General features: G+C 45.8%; 1 protein-coding gene across 1 annotated transcript in view; it reads right to left on the reverse strand.

Annotated features, from left to right (window-relative positions):
* Positions 1-2178: 2178 nt before the first annotated feature.
* ARL3 (ADP ribosylation factor like GTPase 3) overlaps positions 2179-22105 on the reverse strand; it is a 35181-nt gene continuing 15254 nt past the window's right edge. The window contains exons 4-6 of the mRNA XM_044240404.1: positions 13108-13158; positions 11197-11382; positions 2179-2459 (exon numbers count right to left, since the gene is read on the reverse strand). Coding sequence (XP_044096339.1) covers positions 2412-2459; positions 11197-11382; positions 13108-13158 — 285 coding nt within the window. The 3' untranslated portion in view covers positions 2179-2411. The remainder of the gene's footprint in view (positions 2460-11196; positions 11383-13107; positions 13159-22105) is intronic.

The raw sequence follows: 22105 nt of genomic DNA on the forward strand, positions 1-22105 counted from the left end.
TGTCCCGCCGTCGCGGGGGCCCCGGCGACGCTCGCGGAGCCCCCGCTGGGGGTGGGAGGACGCCCAGACCCGGGGGTGCCCGTCTCTGGCTTCCAATTCCATCCTCCGTCCCCGGCCGCGGCGGTGGGGCGGGGCTGGGAGGGCCGAGAGGACTTCAGAAGCGTTTTGTTTTCCACAAACGGGAGCTTTCAAACTCTGCATTTTTCGGGCTTCGCGCATCTACCCCGACGAGCCCCTGGAGGGTTCAGTGGGGCTCGGAGGGAACATGAAAGCCTGTGACATCCGCAATGGCTCTGTCTTTAGCTGTAAAGCCAATCTGAGCCTTCACAGAGGCTGTTATCAGAGGAGGGCAAGTGGCTTCTGCGGGCTGGCGGGGGCCCCGGGTCGGCTCTTTCAAACAGTTCCCCGAGCCGGTGGTGGAAGAACAAGCATGTTTCACGGACTGTCCGCTGCCAGAGTCAAAGTTCCCTGTCACAGTGTTGCGAGTTGCCGAGCTCAAAGCAAGCATTTTGCCCCTCAGGTAACAACCCCAGTGCGCTCTTCGGAGGGAAAAACCATCTTCAAGCGCTGGAGCCGCGTTGCCAGCCCGGCAGAAGAGGGATTTCGGGCTCCTTGTGGTTCTGTTTGCCTCTGTTCAAAGCCCGAGAGGCAATTGGGTGAGCCGGGGAGGCCAGAGGAGGAGACGGCAGGGAGCAGCTAGCTCAGTGGTTTAAAAAAAAACAAAACAAAACACCTCACCCTCTTTTGTTTTGCAAGTCCTTACTGGTCTGTCCATGGCAACCCCAGGGCACCTTTTCGTGTCTGGTGTTGGGAATGGCTTTCACCCCAGACCATCTTTGAAGCTGGCCATGCTGCAGCCTCCCCTGCACAACTTCTCCACGCCCCCACCCCCACCTCCAAAAATAAGCTGGGGCTGGAGGGCCAGGGGCTGGAGTGGCCCCTTGGGTCTGCTCCAATGCCTTGGTGGGTTGGGGAAGGGCCACCTCCCAGGATGAGAAGGCAGCTGGCCTCCTGAGACCCACTAGCCCTGAACAGTCTCCTATTCACACTCGGAAAACCCCTGAGCTCAGGCACCAGAACAGAGTTCAATTCAGGAGCCCAGCGCGGCTCTGGCCTGCTTTCCTGCGCCTGAAGCTAAAGCCGGGGAGTCCTTCCGGCTCGGGGAAACAAGCTCTTTTTGCCCTTCTGCTCTACTCCGCCCTCAGAGGCAGAGGACACCAGCGGCCGGGGAGACGCTCCCTTGGGCATGGCCCCAATGATCACACGCAGTTCTGCTGCGTTCTTCTCAGCAGCGAGCCCTCTCCACCCACGAGCATCCCACACCACCAAGTTGTCAGCACTGTAAAAATTGATCTCTTCTAAAAATCGATCTGCCAGCCTTTTCTCGGTGGAGCAGGTTCATGGTAAAGCCGCATTTATTTTTAAAATCTGATAGCAGCGGCCTATTGTGATCATTTAAACAGAATTCTTTGAGCTTTAGAAATCCCTTCTATAGGACGGCCATGGAGAAGCCAGCTAATCTCAGAGTCGGAGGCTCACTGCTTCACTGAACTGGAGAAAGCCTGTTTACGCTAGCCTGAGCCCTCAATGTGAGGGCTTTTTAAGGACCTTGTAATTTTTCTGGAATTAAACCTCCCACCTCTCCTTACATTCCAGATGTCATTACTGTCAAAAGTCATAAGAATTTGCTTCCCTGTGTGGCTGGCCAGGGGGGTAAGAGGGTGGGGACGAGGTATGTTTCTGTGGTGACTTGTTTATAAGAAAGATTCCCCCCCACCAAGAGTGAGGATTACAGATACAGTCTCCTACCTGCATGACAAGATGGTTTAATCATCTGCTATCCCTCCCCTCCCCCCACCAGCCGCTTCCCAGCCTAGCTTGGTTGGTGATGGTAAAAATCACTGCCCAGCACCAGTAAAAACACCCAACAAACATGGTCTGTGGTTTCAGAACCATGTCGGCGGGGGAGGGGGGTATGTGTAGGAAGGGATGTAAGGGACAGGTCAGGAAATAAATGAATGCACCATAAGCTGCTTCTTCCTCTTTTCCTTTCTTTTCTTTTTTTTTTTCGAAAGAAAAAAGCCCACTGGAATTGTCTAAACTGCAATGTAATCTCTTGCTCATTTAAAAGATCTCATTTTCTAATCATGTGCTTTGAGACATTTAATACTATTTCAATTATGCAGAGGAAATAATATAATTCCTTTATTTGAAAAATGATACTGAACCTCAGAGATCAGTTAAATCTACTGCTGGAATGGGGATTCTTTTTAAACTGTGTTGTTCCCTCTCTTCAAACAGCTGTAGCTGTACACAGATGGAAAAACATTTGGTCAGAAAGCAGCAAATTAGTGTTTTTCAGGACAGAATTCAGCTCCCGCAGCTCCTGCGTCTCTCCGTTCAGCTAGATTTTATTTCTTCTTTGCGTTGACATTTTTGCAGACCCAGTTCATGCCGTCCTTAGAGGGAAATGAGCAGAGAAAGGCAGTGTTAGTTGTAAGAAAGGCACCACACACTCAAGCTGGGGTGGGGAGTGGGGGGCCCCTGGGTCCTCTCACCCCAACCCCGAGCTCCAGGGAGTTTGCTTGGCCCAGGGGCCCACCTGGGTGACCAGGGACAGTGGCCTCCTGGGGAGGAGAAGGGGGGGCCTCTGAGAGCACAGGAAGAAGATGGGAGGGGGAGTGCCCAGTGTGTGAACTTGAGATGGGTCCTCAGGAACTCCCTCTGAAAAAATAAACACATCTGCCTGGATCCAAGGCCTGATTGAAGAGCTATCAGAGATTCCAGCCATTTTTGGCTTTTTCTAAAAGCTGACCTTTGCCAGGGCATTAAATTCAATAAGCCACCCTTCTGGTGCCCCAGTGTGTTTACAGTGTGACAGTGTACACTTGGGTTAAATTAAATTTTTTCGGAAAAACAAACCAACTGCAGTGTGTGTTACTAGACACACACTGGGGCAATGTGCCTTATTTCTCTTCGTGCAGCACTACACACAGGTTTCAAAGGGCTGGCTTGATTCTTGAAGCTTTAAGCACTACCAAGCTGAGGGACTGGGGAGAAGATTTCCTTAAAGGCACAGTGACCTTGAAAGTGTCCTCTCTTAGAAGGCGGGAGAGGGACGGGGGTAAAAAATCACACAATGCCTACAGCCACCTGGCAGGCAGCATGCTTTCTCATGGATGCCAGGCCTGCCAGCGATGACCTCCTTTTCAACCCCCTCTGGAGCCATCCCTGAATGCTCTCCCTTTCCCCAGAGCCTCTCCGACCTTCAGGGGTGTGCGGAGTTCCCTTGGAAGCCCAGAACAAAATCAAAGGAGGCTCCTGCAGCGAATCCCCTTCCTCTGCATCTGTGACACCTACTCGCAGTTGGTCCCGGCTGCATTTGCCCATCTCAGGGCATACACGACATGCAGAGCCCACATTTCCTGTGACCATGGAGCTAGGAGTTGAACCTGAACAGCTGAGACAGCTTAAAGTAATAAATATCAGCTGACACCCTTGGCCATTCGGGACATTAATCCCGTAAACAATACATCACTGCAAAACAACCAGCAGGCATCCTATCTCCTGGCTAATCTGACCATAACCTGAATTTACAGTGATTAAAACTCTGCCAGTTGCCATCAGAACACTTGGGCAGGAGAACCAGATAATCCATTGGCTGTCCCAGGGCAGACCTTAGGGCGTTTGCCAAGATGTGGCTGGCCACCGCCCAAAGCCCAAAGGTGGACAGCACCTGGCAACAGTGGGGGCAAGGGTAGGAGGATGCCGAGGTGGGAGAAAGGTGGACTCCCAAAGCGTCTCCAGTTACAACTGGGTCAGCTACTTACTGTGAAAAGCGGAGGCCAATTTTAAGACCATTTTATGAAAAGGATTAATTTAAAGAGAAGCATGTTTAATTTTAGTAGCTAATTGGTTTCCAGGAAAAAAAAATGATCACCTGCCAGGAGACAAAAAAGATTTTACAAATAAAAGAGAGTTGAAGGAGATAACCATCTTCCCTTTGCCTTCGAAGCTGAACAGCTCAGCACTTGTGCAGCCCTTTCCACCTTCAGGAACCCAGACAAACACTATCCAAGGTGTGCACCTCGGTATTTTCTCCTCTAAAGATACTTGCAGATTTTATCAAATCGTCCACTCAGAGAAATCGAGAACTGTGTTCCCACACTACACGAATGGCAATTTTTCCTCTTGGTTTGTGGCTGATTATTGGGGGGGGGGTTTCTTTTATTATATGTTACTGAACATGAATGCAGCCAAAGAGATAGGAAAAATATTTACTCAGCTGCAGGAACCCAAAGCAGCATGTGGAGGGTGAGGGGGCAGCTTCTTCCTGGGTATCTGTGATGGGGGTGGAGGGGATTTAAACCACGGAGCCCTGCTTCGAGGCAGTGTCTTCCAGATGTGAGCAAGGGCCGGGGGTGGCAAAGCCCTTCCCGCCACAGTCTGGCCAACAGAGGGCGCTCAGAGGTCAGTCCCCACCAGCTGACCTGCCCCGCCCTGGGTCTCCACAGCTGCCGACTGTAACCTGAAGGAGTGTGGGAGGCCTGGGGAGATTAACAGGGCCCGAGGCCTGTGGCTGAGCTGGCTCTCGGAGGCTGCCCTGGTCCGAAGTGTCCGGAGGTTGGGGAGTGGTCCCTTTCCTGTCGTTACCCCGAGAACCCGAGCTGGAGGTAAGAGGTGTCGGGGAGTCTGTAGTTACCGGGGATGAGGCCTCTTCAGTCAAAGCAGGTACAAGCTGGGCCACGTTGCCCCCTGGGAAGGCAGGACAGTGGTGATGTCCGGGAGCCCTGCGACGGGGGCCGGGTCGGACTGGCCTGAGGTTGTGTTTACAGAGCCTAGCGTGGTATCCGGGTGCCAGGCCTAGAGCAGACACAGAACTTGTATCTTTGAAATGAATCCTCGTGACAGCGCTGTGGAGTAGGTACTGTTATAACATCCACAGTCCGGAGGAGGAAGTGGGGACACAGAATCATGGGAGGCAGAGGCAGGCCATGAACGTGGCCACAGCTCCCGCACCTGCGCTCTGCAGCTAGCGCCCTAGCTTGGCGAACGCGCGCTCAAGACAAGGCGGGCATTGCCCTGTGGCTGGGTGGGAAAGGGAGCAATCCTGCTTTGTCCTCATGGGCTTCTTGCTGATACGGGGCCAGAACCCCCAGCCAGGCACCCTGCACGCTTGTGCGGCTGCTCGGAACGTCTCAGAGGCTGTTTTGGTCACTTAGCTCTCAAGATTCCCGGGCTGCAGGTGGAAGCCTGCACGCGTGTCCCTTGCTGCGAGATCCCGGCAGATGACTGTCTGCCAGACCACGCCTGCAGGGGCCGCGCCCCTCGGAGAAACGGACGAGGGACCCTCCACTCCGCAAGTTCACTGGTGTACCCCATGGCCCTTGCCTGAATTTGGCAAGGCCTAGTTTTTTTGAAAACAGACGACGGAGGAAAGGTGACTGTCTACCTGAAGTAGGTTATTGCTGTCTCTGCCTCCAGAGAAGGAAATGAACTCTTAGGTTTGTTTAGTGGTTGAACCTTTATTGTTAAAAACTCGTTTGACCAAATTTCCGCACATTTGATCTCTGTCCTGGGATGACCATCTTAGGGCAGGTGCAGTCCTCCCCCGCACCGCCTCCTGATCAACCTTGCTGAAACCCAGTTTGAATTGATTAGCTTCAATTCAATAATAGAGACTAAAGAGAGTCCTTGAACCTCAAACACTGAGCTTTGTTTAGCATCATGGCAAAAGGAAAATAATCTTACATTTTACTGTGTCCTGATATTATTCCCTATGATAAACACTGGGAAAAATACAAGGCTGCCCCTAACCATCTGGCTGGAAATGTAGGAGTCCCGTCCAAGACTGAAGGTGTGATGCCCCTTTCTTTTTTTAACTGTATTTGTGAGAAAGAGAGCATGCGCGCACACAAGCAGGGGCGGGTGGTGGTGGTTTCGGGGCAGCAAAGGGAGAGGGAGAAGCAGACTCCCCACTGAGCAAGGAGCCCAATGCAGGGCTTCATCCCAGGATCCTGACCTGAGCTGAAGGCAGACATTTAACCGTCTGAGCCACGCAGGTGCCCCGCATTGCCCCTTTCTATGGGAAGAGCGGCTTCTGACTGCACTGCTGCTTTGAACTTGGTCTTTCTACCATGCATCCATCACTGTGGATGGTTGGAAGGAAGAAGCAGTAGCCATGGTTGGGTAGGCCTGGTTTTAAATGCCACGAGGACCACATGGTCACATGAGTAATTGCTTTAGGATGACGAGGTGCTCAGACCCCTGCTGAGCATCACAGCCTATCCAGTCATGCCACGGGGCTTCCAGGGTCAAGGAGCAGCTGGAGGCAGTGGACGTAAAATACTGCTCACTATTAATACTTTTTTTCTGGTGACAAAGGTACTGCACCAGAGAGGTAGCAAAACCACATGTTCTGAGTTTGCTTTCTTAGTCTACAGAGAGGTTTGAAAATTTAAAAATAACCCTGAGGTCTGACTTGTAGATAAGCAGTTCCATGTACACTGGAGTCAAAAATAACTGACATCAGGCTTTGGAAAGAAGTGGTGAATGTCATTTTTTAAAATATTGAAATCCTGTTGGCTTATTAAGGGCAAAGTCCCCTAGATCAAGGTTAAAAGAAACAAAACCCAAAAACGTGGCTAGTGACTGTTTAGTGGCCATGTGCAAAGCGCTCGTGGGGCTCAGGTTACTGGGGGTCCTTTCTGTGTTGGTGAGATGACTGAGCCGGCTTACTCCTGTTTGGAGCAGGAAGATGGGGAATGTGGAGAGATGTGGGAGAGAGGGTGAGCATCAGGTGGAGGGTACAGAGAGCAATCCGTAGGGAAACCTGTGAGCTCAGAGCTACTGGTGTGGGCAGGCCTCTGTGATGACTGAGGCTAGAGGCCAGGCCGAAACTGCCAATCTCTGCTTTGAAGGGAAATTCTAATCCACTATAATTTTAATTAAACACACGGGGATTGTAGAGAAGGAATATCTTCAGCCACCTGAAACTGCGAGAGCAGAGGAGAGCCGTGCTAAGGGGTTCCAGTTCGGGTTTGTAAGTGGGAGAGGAATCGATTCCTCTATCTTTCTCTGGCTCTGAGCCAGATGCTTTGTTCATCATTTTCTCTACACGAAGGGGAAAGAAGAGCGTCCTGGAGTTACATGCTATGCACTAGGGCAGGGCCGAGCCCCAGGGGGCCGGAGGGCGGCTGCTCTGTGTCTGGAAGGCAGTCTAGCCAAGGGGGCTGCAGGTTTCCCCAGATGTATTTCAGTTTCTCCTCTCTGCATTCAGCTACTTGACATAACTGGGTCTTTTCTGATCACTCGTCTGGACTATGGACCTCTCAGCAGGACAGAGTTTCCAAGACTGGAGTCTCCTCCAGCTTTTAGTGCCATTTACCTGTGCTTGGCTCTTGACAGTTTCCTATGAAAACCTGCTTCAATCACATATGGCTGGCCTCCTCCTCACCATCAATCAGCCAAACAAAGACCTGTTCTGAACTATCCCGAAGCCTTCAGAAGCCCTTTTCCATACCCAGAGCAGGGGCTGTGGAAACACACGGACCGCAGATACTTATTTGCCTTCAGAAGAGCCGGGAGAACAAGAACCTCAGATCATTGCCCAGAATCACAAACTTCCATAATCTGGAATCCTGTGTTGCAGCTACTCCACTAAGGAGAAGCGACGCATGTACCCTCTCAGTCTAGAGGGTTCGGCCCACCATCGCGCGGACCCATGGCCACTGCTCCGCTCACCCACCCGACCGTGCCACGTAGCAGTCTGAGACCCGTCTCACAAATGCATTTAGATGGAACACATAGGCCCAAACACAATGCAAACAGGGACACTGTCTCTGAACACCTGAAACTGTAACAGAAATCCCAGGTCTTTTTAAAAAACCTTGGTACATTTTCTTTCAGGCTCATTAGAGCTGTGGTGCCAGATGTTACCTGACCCATTTAATGTCAGATCATCTTGGGAGGGTCTCCCATTACAGACCAGCATTCGGGGGGCGGTGGGTGGAAGAGTGGGAGGGTGAAATAGGAATAAGGGAATCCTAGTAATTATTACACAGTATCCATGCCTGAAAGTCATCTTATGGACATTTTTCAAGTGACGTCTTTCATTCTGAGGAATAGTTAAAGCCTTAATTAATCCGAGTCATTAAAGGCCTACACTTGAACTAAGCAATGTAGGAAAAGAATTCCAAGTAAGTGACTCTTTTTAAAGTGAAAAGTAAGAAACTGGCCGAGTGGGCAGGACCTCAGGTCAGAGGCATTACCTAAGGGATGGACATGGTCAATCAGTGCCTCACAGTGAAAAAAGCATTTCCACAGAAAACTTGCCGACCTTTCTCCAGTCCCCAAAGGTTACCATTAAAGGACAATAGACGACAGATTCCCTTCTTAATTAACATTTTTATTAAATAACCCATTTCAAATAATGGTTAAATTCTCTAAATTTATATCATTCTATTAACCATAATCTAATCTCATTAACCTTGAAATCCCAGTCTTAACTACCCAATTCTATACACCATGGTACTATCTACTAAACTAATTAAGTGACCTTCAAACTATTTCTCCTCCATATAAAATTGTTATTTTTCTTGTTCACAGCTCTTTGTTGTATCTCTCTTGATATCACTTCCTGTAAACCTGGTTGCTGAAGGCCCTGATCTGAGAAGAACTTTCTGCACAAAATCAAACCACACATGACATCTCACTTGATTCAAACCGGTTGATTTTAAAGCCCTCCCTTGCCAACCCCCACCCTCAGTCTGAGAGCTCACTGCCTCTTTTTTGGCATGAAGGGAACTCCACTTCCATGGTGGGTGACACAGCCATGAACACAAATCTCTCCACCCTCCTACTCTCTGCCAAACTGGAGTGGGGCAGTGGGGCCTGCACTCGGGGCAGACAATGAGCAGTGCTCCCTCCCAATCTCCAGGCTCCTCTGAAGAAGCACCCTTGACTTGAATGCCAACACTGTAAATGCTGATTCTAGATAACTCTAGCCCTCCTTTTGACATCCCTAAGGCTGGCTGAAGAAAACAAGAGCCTCACTGTTAATTTCAGCTTTGCTTTTTCTTCCTTTCAATACTCTGGCCCAGTGAAGATTACAGAGCTGTCAAGTCCCTTTTTCTCAGGAGTATGCACAAAACACGTATTTTCTCTAGTACTACCTTTGGAGTCTGCAACTCAAGACATTTTCTACTTTGCTTTTTAAAAAATTTTTAAGTTATCTACACCCAACATGGGGCTCAAACTCACAACTCCAAGATCAAGAGTCCCACACGGTACCAACTGAGCCACCCAGGCACCCCTGTTCTCTACTTTCCGTGTTTGTGTTCTAAACCATTTAGAGAGGCAGAATCCTCTTCCTGAAGTAGTTTGTACGAACACAAGAAAGCTATTATCCTTTCCTGGGCCGCCTCCTCACCAAAATAACCTCAGGCCTCATGAATACCATTTTATGCACAATCCAGGGAGCTGCCTTAGGCAAAACTTGGGTTTCTTTCTTTTAAGTGAGAAGCTAAATAAAAAGATGAGAGTTTACCTATCAAAAACATGCTGGGCTGTAGTATACTCGTTGGACCAGCTTGTAAATTAAGCTGAAAAATGCAGTTAATTTGAAACCTGGTAGAAATATAATCACATATGTGACTGCAATTTTAGAGAGGAGGCTTGAGAAGAAAAAAACTACTCGTGTGATCAGTTCCTTTGTCGAGTGGGATTAGGGGAGAGAGGAAAGAACTTTTCAGTTTTTAGTTTTATATACTTGTACATGATTCACAATGAGAGTATATTACTTTTATAGCCAGAGTCTAGGACGGAAGGAAATACAAAGGCCTGACCCTTCCCGAACCTAAACCTCACAGAGACCCACAAAGCTCCAGCATCTGTTCTGGGGACGCAGCCGAGCACCTCTCTGGCTACCTGAGAGCCCCATAACACGCACACGTGCACGGAGAGCTTCTGAGGGTGCAGGTACTGAGGAGCCTGGAGGAGGAGGCGCAAGGCCAGTGTGGACTGCTGGGCCCTCGGATCTAGAGGCCAAGCACAGAAGCACGCTCCAGCTGTTTGTGTAACAAAAAGAAAAAAGCCAAAGCGGCAAACAGATGGAACAACTGAGATAATTCTTGGAAGTGATTATTTGATTGAGATAAAAGCAGTCAGGCAGTTTTAAGACCAATCAATGTCAAATGTCTTAGGAGAGAGGCACGAAGAGCATTAGAAGGGAAATGGAAAGAGGCTGCAGGACAAAAATGAGGAAGCAAATCGCCCGAACCAAGTTGGGAGACAAGCAAACTGGCCATGTGGTTCTGACATCTGCCATATGGCAGTGGGGGGAAGACTCCATCCCTTCAGATGTTGCTAATCCCCTCCCAGCACCCTGGAGCAGGACTGTCTGCTTCTCGAAGCACCGGGCCACTTCCCTGGCAGGTACACCAGATGTTTAAATTGAGGCATGTCGCCACGCTGAGGCTCCAGAATAAAGAAGTAGCCCCACGTGTCAGCTGGTTCGAGGCTGCTTGGCGGGAAGCATCAGAGCTGAAACAGTTTCTCATTCTTTGAGGATGCAGGCTCTCAGGTAGCTGGGATACAACCATTTTCTGCCCTAAATTAATATCAAATGAGGGGGGAGACTGCTCCTCTGGTTTATAGTTCCTTGGTATAAAGCATGGGGCTTTCTGTCAGCAGAAGCCTCCCGGTGGGAGACCAACATGAAGTAGCAGGAAAGAGACACCAGCCCTGAGGGCAGGGGAGTTAGCCAAGAGCAAAATCGAAACACTTCTAGGATAACTGTGTACGCGACTGTTGACGGCGGTTACCTTGGGAGCACAAGCACTTAGCATCCATAATATTAGACACAACACAAAACCCCCAACCCCGTCATCAAAGAATCCTAGTTAGAAAGCATCTTCGAAGGTCTTCTGTTCTGACCTCCTACCCAGTGGGGTAGTTTGTCCCTCGCGTGGGGTGGTTCATCAGCGGCTTTCTGGAATAGTTAATGATTATCAGATTGGTTGCTAAGTTAAAAAGAACCAAACTCCTCCATGCCTTTCGCATCCTGGAGCGGTTCGTCTGCCAATCAAAGGCTATTGGTTTCATATCTTTTCCTATCTAGCTCAGCTCAACCAAGGAGACAGACTACGTTGGTTGGGTGCCATGTTGCCAGGTAACCAAGCCTTCTGGTAATCTCACCTGAACGCCCTCTCCCGTGAGAGCTGAGCAGGACTGGATCTGCCAGACGCGGTCGCGGATGGTGTGCAGGTTTAGTCCTTCTGCAATTTCAGAGGCAGGGGCTGCCGTGAGCAAATCCTGCTTGTTAGCAAAGATGAGCACTGGCACACAACTTAGCTTTTCTTCTTCCAGTAATTCAGCTAGTTCCTGGATCATTTCGGGAATGGATGGGAAGGGAAGGATGAAATCTACGATATTTAACCATGTACTTCCAACTAGAAAAACACAGAAGTGTTAAGCTGATCAACTAGCAACTTCTAAGGGCAATGGTTCTCAACCTTGAGCCTGGGGAAGAATTCCCTGGCAGACTCCTGGGCCTATCCCAGAGATGCTGAATTTGGAAAGTCTGAGGTAGGGCCAAGGAATCTGCGTTTCAACACACTCCACAAATGGCTCTGCCATGGATGCAGAGATCATACCCTCAGAAACACTGTTCAAAGGAGAACATACGTTGTGGATAGAGATTTAAAACTTACTCAAGGTTGGGATCTGCAAATAACTTTCTTTTTTTTTTTTTTTTAAATTTTTTTATTTATTTAACAGACAGAGATCACAAGTAGGCAGAGAGGCAGAGAGAGAGGGGGAAGCAGGCTCCCTGCTCAGCAGAGAGCCCGATGTGGGGCTTGATCCCAGGACCCTGGGACTATGACCTGAGCCGAAGGCAGCGGCTTAACCCACTGAGCCACCCAGGCGCCCTGCAAATGACTTTCAATGCATGCGTGCACACGCAAATAGGACAAACATTTTACACTGAAATTAACAGTGACTCTGGAGATTATAATGCTGCTTCATCAATCTGTACCTTCAAACCATGTGCAATGCATGTCATCAAACTCACACCCTAAAATAACCATCTTTAGTCTGTCTGGCCAAGTGTCTGATATTCGGTTATTGCTTGGGGTCCTAGCTGTATCTTAATTCCGTCTGCAATCAGCATAGGATGGGGACCCACCTCTTCCCTATTCAACTCACATTTCTGCTGCTTGGGACACTTGAGCTGTCAAAGGGAACTAGGGGTTCAAGAGGCATATCATCCTACTAATACCCCTTAACCTCTAAGCTCGTGTTTGGCATTGCTTCACCTGAGTGATGATACAGAAGTCATCGAGGTGTGGAAAGGAGTTCTCAAACTAATTTTTAGGGAAAGGGGACATAAGCATGGGGAATGCTACCTTTGGAAGGCCACCTGTGCCAGTTGAGGACACAGGCCAAGCTCCTGCACACCTCTCTAAAGAGGTCATTCTACTCCTCGCTTCTTATCAGTATACTCCATCTGGGTAAAATGGTGATGTCCACTGCTTCTCTCTTTAAAACCGTGCACACAAATCTCACCGTGTAATCATGTTGACATGTACTGTGCGTGTGAAGCCATATTTGGGTTCAAAGTCTATCTTTTGGCTCCGGAACAAGGGCGGCTTAGTCTTGGCTTGCATATTTCCTCCCATCCCTTCAAATTTTTCAGAGATACCCTTGGATCAATTAAGCGGCTGTTGAAAATGTGCATAGAAATGACAAGAGAATTGTTCCTCTGGGTTCATTTCTAAGTGGCCTGGGAAGAAACCTGAACTTTTGAGCATGGTGGTAAATTCCTTTTGCTTCTATCTTGTTTATCTGACTAAAACTAAAAGGCTGTAATCAAAAAAATAGTTTAAAGGACTCTCAACTAATTTCCTTGAAGGGAACCTTTTATTTTTTATTTTTATTTTTATTTTTTTTTTGGCAACTGCTATTTTTGCTTGCTTGCCAGAACGACTTTTTTGTTTAAACTGCAAAGGTTAAACAAAAAATGCCTCCTTTTCTCTCATACATTTACAGGGTAGATTAATGAATACCTAGTTATTTGGAAAACATCTCAACAGAAGAATTATTTACCTGACCCGTCTCTTCAAATCTTTTTCTGTCTGCACTGTCAATTACATAGATCTGTAAAGTAAAAGGAGAAGGTTACTTTAATAAACAGAGAAGACAGGGCAGCTTCTGCAGAAGGAGCAGAGGATCCCCAAGCAGATTTCTCATTAGCACAACAAACAGAAACTGAGCTGAAAACTCTTACCTCATCCCTGGATGCAAAATACACTAATTGATTGATTGATGGATTGATTAAAGGGGGCTACCCAGAAAATATTTCCAGCAAAGCTCCAAAGTAGATGTCAGGAGAGCCAAGAAGCATAAAAATAGGAACATTTATTGTGCATTCACTGAACATTCTTGCTCAGATTTACTCTATTAATTCTCGTTATGACTTTATGAGAGATTTCATTATTTTCCCATTTTATACATAGATAAACATAAGCCAAAGAAATTAAGTATTATGCCCAAGTTATTTAAAAAAAATTATTTTTCATTTGATAAAGAGAGACAGTGAGACAGGGAACACAAGCAGGGGGAGTGCGAAAGGGAGAAGCAGGCTTCCCGCTGAGCAGGGAGCCCAATCCCAGGGATCCTGGGATCACGACCTAAGCTGAAGGCAGAGGCTTAACCCACTAAGCCACCCAGGCGCCCCTCTGCCCAAGTTCTAATAAGACTGGGATTCACCCAGGCATCTGCGTGGGATTCAAACTCAGGCCTACCTGGGAGTAAAGTCCACAGGTGCTCTTGAGCACTCTGCTGTTCTGCTTCCCAAACTGTCGGGAAGGGATGGTGTCTCGAGGCACTTACAAATACCGTAGTCCTGGAGCATCAAGGCTCTGAAAGTACATTCTGCAGTATTAACTGTACGCTGACTTCAGGAGCCAAGGTAGGAGACTCCCTGATCTCCATTCCATTCCCACCTTCTCAGGCTTCCTGGGAGGTTAAGATCAAGTACTGGAAATAGCAAGGGCATAGGCTTTGCCAGAAGTAAGAGAAGTCTCAAGAGTCACTGTAAATTATAAATCCCAAGCTTTTTTTCCCCATCCCTGAATTTTATTAATTGCATAAATAACATCCTATAATAACAATAAGGGAAATGAAGTAAGACCAAAGGAGAAAAATTGTCTACAGTTATAGAACTCAAACACATTAATTATTTTAATTTCTTGTGAAAGTTCCCTTCTAATTCTTCTTCATAATTAAAAAAGAAAATTATAGATATAATTTTGTCAGCCTTTTAAAAAAATATTATTTATTTAAGTAATCTGTACCCCCATGTGGGACTCAAACTCATGACCCTGAGCCAGCCAGGTGCCCCTTGGAGGGCCCCCCCTTTTTTTTTCCATTGAAGAACATATTAAATGTTTTCCCAGTTGCTACTCTTAAAAATTATCAAATTTGCAAACTTTCTTTAAAGAATTTAAAATTGCTATTAAACTAATGGTATTATGAAAATACTCTTTTAAAAGAGCATATTCACCTAAAAACAACACAAAACAGGATGCTTGGGAGGCTCAGTGGTTAAGCATCTGCCTTTGGCTCAGGTCATGATCCCAGGGTCCTGGGATCGAGTTCTGTATCAGGCTCCTTGCTCAGTGGGGAGTCTGCTTCTCCCTCTGCCTACCTCTCCCTCTCTCTCTGACAAATAAAAATAAAGATCTTAAAAAAAGAAAGAAATTGATGTTTGATATGACAAAACATAATTAGAGAGAAAGGAGGAATGGAAAGGTGGTTTAATCACAGACAAGAAAGACGAAAGTCCAAAGGTGAATGAGAAGACATTTTTAACTTAAAATTGCTAAATTACTTGCTACTTATTGCTTTGACAAGAAATTTCATGGAAACATTTTCATTAAAAGTTTTAGACGGAGGAGGCACCTGGCTGGCTCTATTGGGAGAGCATGTGACTCTTGATCTCAGGGTCATGATTCTGAGCCCCATGTTGGGGATAGAATTTACTTAAAAAAAAAAAAAATTAAAAAAGAGGATCTTCCTAAACTGCACATATATTCTATCATTTAATATGTTTCTCACATAACTTGTATAAAATTTGAAAATTACTATACAATAATTCTAGGAGAAAGTCTGTAAAACAACAGCCTCATTTATTATAAGGGCCAAGTGAAAAAGTCAAGACAGAGACAAGCCAATCTCTGGTGATCCCACAAGTTTGTTTTTCTGCAGTGGCATTCTCTTCTTCCTGTCACCTGCCAAGCCAGTGCTGTCTAGTGTCTTCACATTTTCACCCAAGGATCTGTTTTCTTCTGGTCAATAGCTGAGAATAAGGTTAACCTATTTTTTTTTAATAGCTATTAATCTAGTGAAGTAAAAAAAATTTTTTTAGAAACTTTGTCGAAAAACAAAGTATTAATGAAAACAAACAAACAAACAAACAAACTTTGGGGCACCTGGGTGGCTCAGTTGGTTAAGCATCTGCCTTCAGCTCAGGTCAGGATCCCAGGTCCTGGGATTGAGCCCCACATCTGGCCCCTTTTCAGCAGGGAGTCTGCTTCTCCCTCCCCCTGCTCTTGTGCTCTTGCTCGATCATTCTCTCTCTCCTTCCCTCCCTCTCAAATAAATAAATAAAATCTTAAAAAAAAAAAAAAAGCCACTCTGAAACTATCAGGGAAAGTTAAACATTTCTAGTGTTTCTGACTGATCCTAAAACATGGACTGGGCACCTGGCTGGCTCAGTCGGTGGAGCCTATGACTTTTTTTTTTTTTTTTTTTTTTTTTTTTGAGCCTATGACTCTTGATCTTGGGGTTGTGAGTTCAAGTCCCAAGATGGAGTGGAGATTACTTAAATCATAAAATGTTTTAAAAAAATTATGGACTTTTGGGACGCCTGGGTGGCTCAGAGGGTTAAGCCTCTGCCTTCGGCTCAGGTCATGATCTCAGGGTCCTGGGATGGAGCCCCACATCGGGCTCTCTGCTCAGCGGGGAGCCTGCTATCCCCCTCCCCTACTGCCTGCCTCTCTACCTACTTGTGATCTCTCTCTCTCTCTCTCTGTCAAATAAATAAATAAAATCTTTAAAAAAATTGTGGACTTTCAAAAATCAAGTTTCATAAAGCTATTCTAAAATGAAGTTATAATCCATGGCACTCAGAATGATGCTTTACCTAAGCAAAGCCAATTCATATCTTTCGTGGCAGTTGCTTTGAAATTTTTATTTGGTTGGGGGAGGAAGAGCTAGACAAGAGTATTTTTTCTTGAGGAAAGTTCAATCAACTGTAGATTATCCAGAGACTAGGTGAGTGGAGGGCTCTTTGTTTCTCCTCTTGATTCTGGTCCTTCTCCCTCCTGCTGCCACCTTTTGGCCATTTAACTGCTCCTAAGTATTTCTCCCCAAGAGGGGTAGGCAGAGATAAAGAAGGAGGACACTTACAAGTGGGCTTGATATGGCAGCTCCAGCAAAAGTCTAAGAGGAAGCTGAAACGGACAAATGAGGTTTCTGGGTAATATGGTTTTCAATTATTTGTGCTCTAGAAGTACTGAGGCTCAAGTGTGAGTGACTCACGGAAATAATACAAGAGATGACTATTTGAGATCTACTTCACTTGGTGTTCTACACTTCGGATATGGAAACAATGACATAGTTAATTTGTTTATATTATGTTGCATCTAAACACAAAACTGATAATAAAGTAAACAGAGTTTAGAAGTAATCTGACATATCTTGAAACACTTTGTATTTTTAATGTATCAAAAAGCTGTTATCTTCTGGTCTAAGAGAAATGGAAGACATTCTCTCCCCTCCCTTCTATGACACCTCAAGTTTTATTTCTTAGTCATTTCCTCCAAATTATTAAAGCTGAAGTCGGCTGTCCTCAATATCATCTTCCCTGAGAACGACTGGCACTTTTCGGAGTTGCCTTGACTCTTTCAAACCTCTAGAGAACCACTTAATGCTCAAAACTGGGGTTTGTCGATCTTTTTCTATAAGGGGTCAGGTGTAAATATTTTAAGCTCTGTGGCCTATACCATCTCTTTCCTAACTATTGAACGTTGCTGTTGCAGTCCAAAAGCAACCATAGAAAATCCATAAACAAGGGGACATGGCTGTGTTCCAACCTTCTTTATTTATGGACTCTGAACTTTAAATTTCATAATATTTTCATGTGTCATGAAATCTGATTCTTTTGATCCCACCCCCCACCACCACCACTTAAAAATGTGAAAGCCATTCTTAGCTCACAGGCTACATAATAATAGGAGGCAGGCTGGATCAGTTTGTCAACACCTGTTCTAAAGTGAGAATTTCTTGGGATTATTTTTTTCTGCCCGTGGGCGCCGCCAAGTAAGCATCTTTAAAGTCTCCCCTCCCACCGCTGTCATGTTTAAGTCAGAGTCTCCCAAAGAGCCTGGAGCGCAGTCGAGGCTCTTCATCGAAGGGCTGAGCTTTGAAACAACCGATGAGAGTCTGAGGAGCCATCCTGAGCCATGGGGAATGCCTACAGGCTGTGTGGTAATGAGATCCAAACCCCAAGGGCTCTAGAGACTTTGGGTTTGTCATGGAAGCCAATGGGGAAGAAATGGATGCAGCCATGAACTTGAAGCCACATAAGGTGGATGGAAGAGTTGTGGAACCAAACAGGGCTGTCTCAAGAGAAGATTCTCAAAGGCCTGGTGCCCACTTAAGTGTGAAAAAGATTTTTGTTGGTGGCATCAAATAAGACACTGGAGAACATCATCCAAGAGATAATTTTGAACAGTATGGGAAAGTAGAAGTGACTGAAATCATGACTGAGGCAGTGGCAAGAAGAGAGGCTTTGCTTTTGTAATATTTGATGACCATGACTCTGTAGATAAAACTGTCATTCAAAAACATCATAATGGCCATGACTGTGAAGTAAGGGAAGCCCTGTCTAAGCAAGAGATGGTTAGTGCTTCATCCAGCCGAAGAGGCTGAAATGGTTCTGGAAACTACGGTGATGGTGATGGAGGTAGTTTTGGTGGGAATGACAACTTTGGTCATGGAGGGACTTGTGTGGGTGAGGGGGCGTTGGTAGCAGTCGAGGTGGTAGTGACTACGGTGGCAGTGGGGATGGCTCTAAAAGATTTGGTCATAATTCACTGACAGTTATAACAATCAGTCCTCATGTTTTAGACTCATGAAAGGAGGAAATTTTGGAGGCAAAAGCTCTGGCCCCTACAGTGGTGGAGGCCATTACTTTGCCAAACCAGGAAACCAAGGTGGCTGTGGCAGTTCCAGCAGCAGCAGTGGCTATGGCAGTGGCAGTGGGTTGTCATGACTGCCAGGAAACAAAGCTGAGCAGGAGAGGAGAGCCAGAGAAGTGACAGGGAATCTATAGGTTACAACAGATTTGTGACCTCAGCCAAGAACAGTGGTGGCAGGGCCTCGCTGCTACAAAGAAGACATGTTTTATTTATTTATTTTATTTTTATTTTTTAAAGATTTTACTTATCTATTTGACAGAGAGAGAGAGCACAAGCAGGGGGAGTGGCAGGCAGAGGGAGAGGGAGAAGCCTCCGCAAAGCAGGGAGCCAGCTGTGGGGCTCGATCCTAGGACCCTGGGATTATGACCCGAGCCGAAGGCAAGATGCTTCACTGTCTGAGCCGCCCAGGAGTCCCTTAAGACATGTTTTAGACAATACTCTTGTGCCTGGGCAAAAAACTCGAGGACTGTATTTGTGACTAATTGTATAACAGGTTATTTCAGTTTCTGTTCCATGGAAAGTGTAAAGCATTCCAACAGAGGGTTTTAACGTAGATTTATTTTTTTGCATTCATGCTGTTGACTGCTCAATGTAATAGTCTGATTACCAGGCTCAATGTGTTTTTCAAAAAAAGAAAGAATTTCTTGTTACACTCCAGAGATAAATGGAAAGGGTTAACCAGGTAGCGAAATGTATCGAGCTTCAACCCCGCTCTTCTAGGCAATGTGGAGGCTAGGGTAATAGGTCTTTTCAACCAACAATGAAAGACTATTAAATACAGACAAACTAATAAAATGCATCAACCACTACCACTCCAAGCTGCTTCTGAAACTGGCAGACAGGGCTGAGCCACAGGGCCTTAGAATCTAACTCTGGGGATTCAGCTGCACCCCCAGACTTGTTTAATCTCAAATGGCTCCAGAAAATAACGAAAGGGTAACCTGGAATCCAAAACACTGTCTGGAACTGGCAGCCTAAGGTAGTGGGAAGAAAGTCCCCTTAGGTAGCTCAGACCGACTTTTACTGGAGTGTCTGAAAATTCCTGGGCACTCTCACCTAGTAAGAAATGTGGAGTCTGGGTCATACTATAACTACCTTGCATTCTCCCCTCAAGGTGTTAGGGCCTGGGATTTAAAAGTAGACCAGAAAGGTTGAGGCCTCCTTATTGAGCCACATGGTCATTAATGTCTTTCTATATTCCTCTTATTTGGGTATTTCTTTCAAAGTACCTTAATCCAGCAGAAGAACAGAATGAACTGTTACTTCTCTCAGCCACCTGCTTTTCCCTAACTCTTGACTCAGAAAGGATGAGAAATCTATAGCCCAGCCCCACCAGTTTCATTGAGGTATAATCGGCATACAGTAACTGTAGAAGTTTAAGGTGTATAGCGTAATGATTTGACTTCAATCTACAGTTTAATTAACTCACTTTAATTTTTGAAAAAAGATTTTATTTAATTATTTGTCAGAGAGATAGAGAGAGAGCACAAGCGGGGAAGAGGCAGGCAGAGGGAGAAGCAGGCTCCCCGCTGAACAGGGAGCCTGATGTGGGGCTCCAGGACCCTGGGTCATGACCTGAACCAATATTTTTAGTATTTTATTTATTTCCCTGAATGAGAGTGAGAGAGATCATAAGCAGGGGGGAAGGGTAGAGGGAGAAGCAGACTCCCCACAAGCCAGAAGCCTGATGTGGGACTCAATCCCAACACCCCGGGATCATGACCTGAGCTGAAGGCAGATGCTTAACCAAGCTGCCCAGGTGTTTCCCCCTTCACTTCAATTTTTAAGCAGTTTTTAATTTACAGAGTAACTGGTTAGACAGCACAGAGAGTTCTGTACATCTACCTCTCCCAATAACCTCTTGCTTTAGTGTGGTGCACTTCTCCTCACAATTTATGAACCAATAGTGATACATCCGGTTCATTCTTTGTATTTTAAACTATGGATTTTTTAAAAAAAGTTTCATTTATTTGACAGATCACAAGTAGGCAGAGAGGCAGGCAGAGAGAGATGGGGGAGCAGGCTCTCCGCCGAGCAGAGAGCCTGATGTGGGGCTCGATCCCAGGACCCTGAGATCATGACCTGAGCCGAAGGCAAAGCTTCACCCACTAAGCCATCCAGGTGCCCCTAAACTATGGATTTTGACTTATCTGTACTAACATGTATGCACCTTATGGTTTCATTCGGAATAGTTTCGTCACTCTAAAAGCCCTCTGTATGTCACCTATTCATCCATCCCTCCACGCTCCCCTGGAGTTCTGGCAACCACTAACTTTTTACTTGTAGAGACTTTTTTTTTAAATTTTATTATTTATTTATTTATTTGACAGAGAGAGTGAGAGAACACAAGCAGGGGGAGCAGAGGGGGAGTGAGAAGCAGACCCCCTGCTGAGCAGGGAGCCCAATGCAGGACTTGATCCCAAGATCTTGGGATCATGATCTGAGCCAAAGGCAGAGGCTTAACCATCTGAGCCACCCAGGTGCCCAAGATTTTTACCGATTTCTATAGTTTGCCTTTTTAAAAATGGCTTATAGTTGGAAAAAGAGAGGATGTATCCTTTTTCAGACTGACTTTCACTTAGTAATATGCATTTAAGTTTCCTCCATGTTTTTTCGTGACTTGAGATCCCCTTAAAAATTTTTTTTCATTTCTTTTTATCTAGAAATAATATGCTATTATATAGATGTACTACAGTTTGTTTATTCATTTGCCTACTGTAAGACATCTCAGTCGCTTCTAATTTTTGGTAATGCTGAATAAAGCTGCTATAAGCATTCACACGCAGAATTTTGTGTGGATATAAGTTTTCATCTAATTGGGTAGATTAGAGTGATTGCTGGATCACACAGTTTAGTAAGATTATAATTAGTTTTGTAAGAGACTGCACACTGTCTTCCAAAGTAGTTGTACCATTCTGCATTTCCACGGGCAATGAATAGAAGTTCCTGTTGCTCTTCCTCCTTGTCAGCATTTGATATTATCAGTTTTTTGGATTTTAGCCATTCTGGTATGTATGTAGTGGCATTTCATTGTTTTTCAGTTCCCTAAGATGTTGATTACCTTTTTTTTTTTTTTTTTTAAAGATTTTATTTATTTATTTGACAGAGAGAGATCACAGTAGGCAGAGAGGCAGGCAGACAGAGGGGAAGGGAAACAGGCCCCTGCTGAGCAGAGAGCCCGATGCGGGACTCGATCCCAGGACCCTGAGATCATGACCTGAGCCGAAGGCAGTGGCTTAACCCACTGAGCCACCCAGGCGCCCTGTTGATTACCTTTAAATAAGCTTATCTGTGTATCTTCATTGGTGAGGTGTCTTTTGTCCCCTTTTTAATTGTTTTTTTTTTCTCACAATTGATTTTTATGAGTTTTAAAAGGTGTGTGTGTGTGTGTGTGTGTGTGTATTTTAGGGGAAGAGGGGCAAAAGGAGAGGGAGAGAGAATCTTAAGCAGGCTCCATGTTCAGTGTGGAGACTGACGGGCTTGATCTCACAACCTTGAGATCATGCCCTGAGCCAAAATCAAGAATCAGATGCTTAACCAACTGAGCCACCCAGGTGCCCCTCTTTGTATATTTTAGATACAAGTACTTTATCCCATGTGTGTTTTGCAAATATTTTCTTATTTGCAAATATTTCTTATTCAAATATTGGCTTATCTCTTAATTTTCTTAATAGTGTCTTTCTCAGAGCAGAAGTTTTAAATTCTAACACAGTATATCTTACACATTTTTGTCCATTTCATTTGGCATGTTTTCAAGCACTGGAGATACAGAAGTTGAAACAAAACAAAACAAAGACAACAAAGTCCCTGTCTTTGTAGACATTACATTCTGGGGGAGG

The sequence above is a fragment of the Neovison vison genome, chromosome 2 (genome assembly GCF_020171115.1).
Source record: "Neovison vison isolate M4711 chromosome 2, ASM_NN_V1, whole genome shotgun sequence".
NCBI classification, from domain to species: Eukaryota; Metazoa; Chordata; class Mammalia; order Carnivora; family Mustelidae; genus Neogale; species Neogale vison.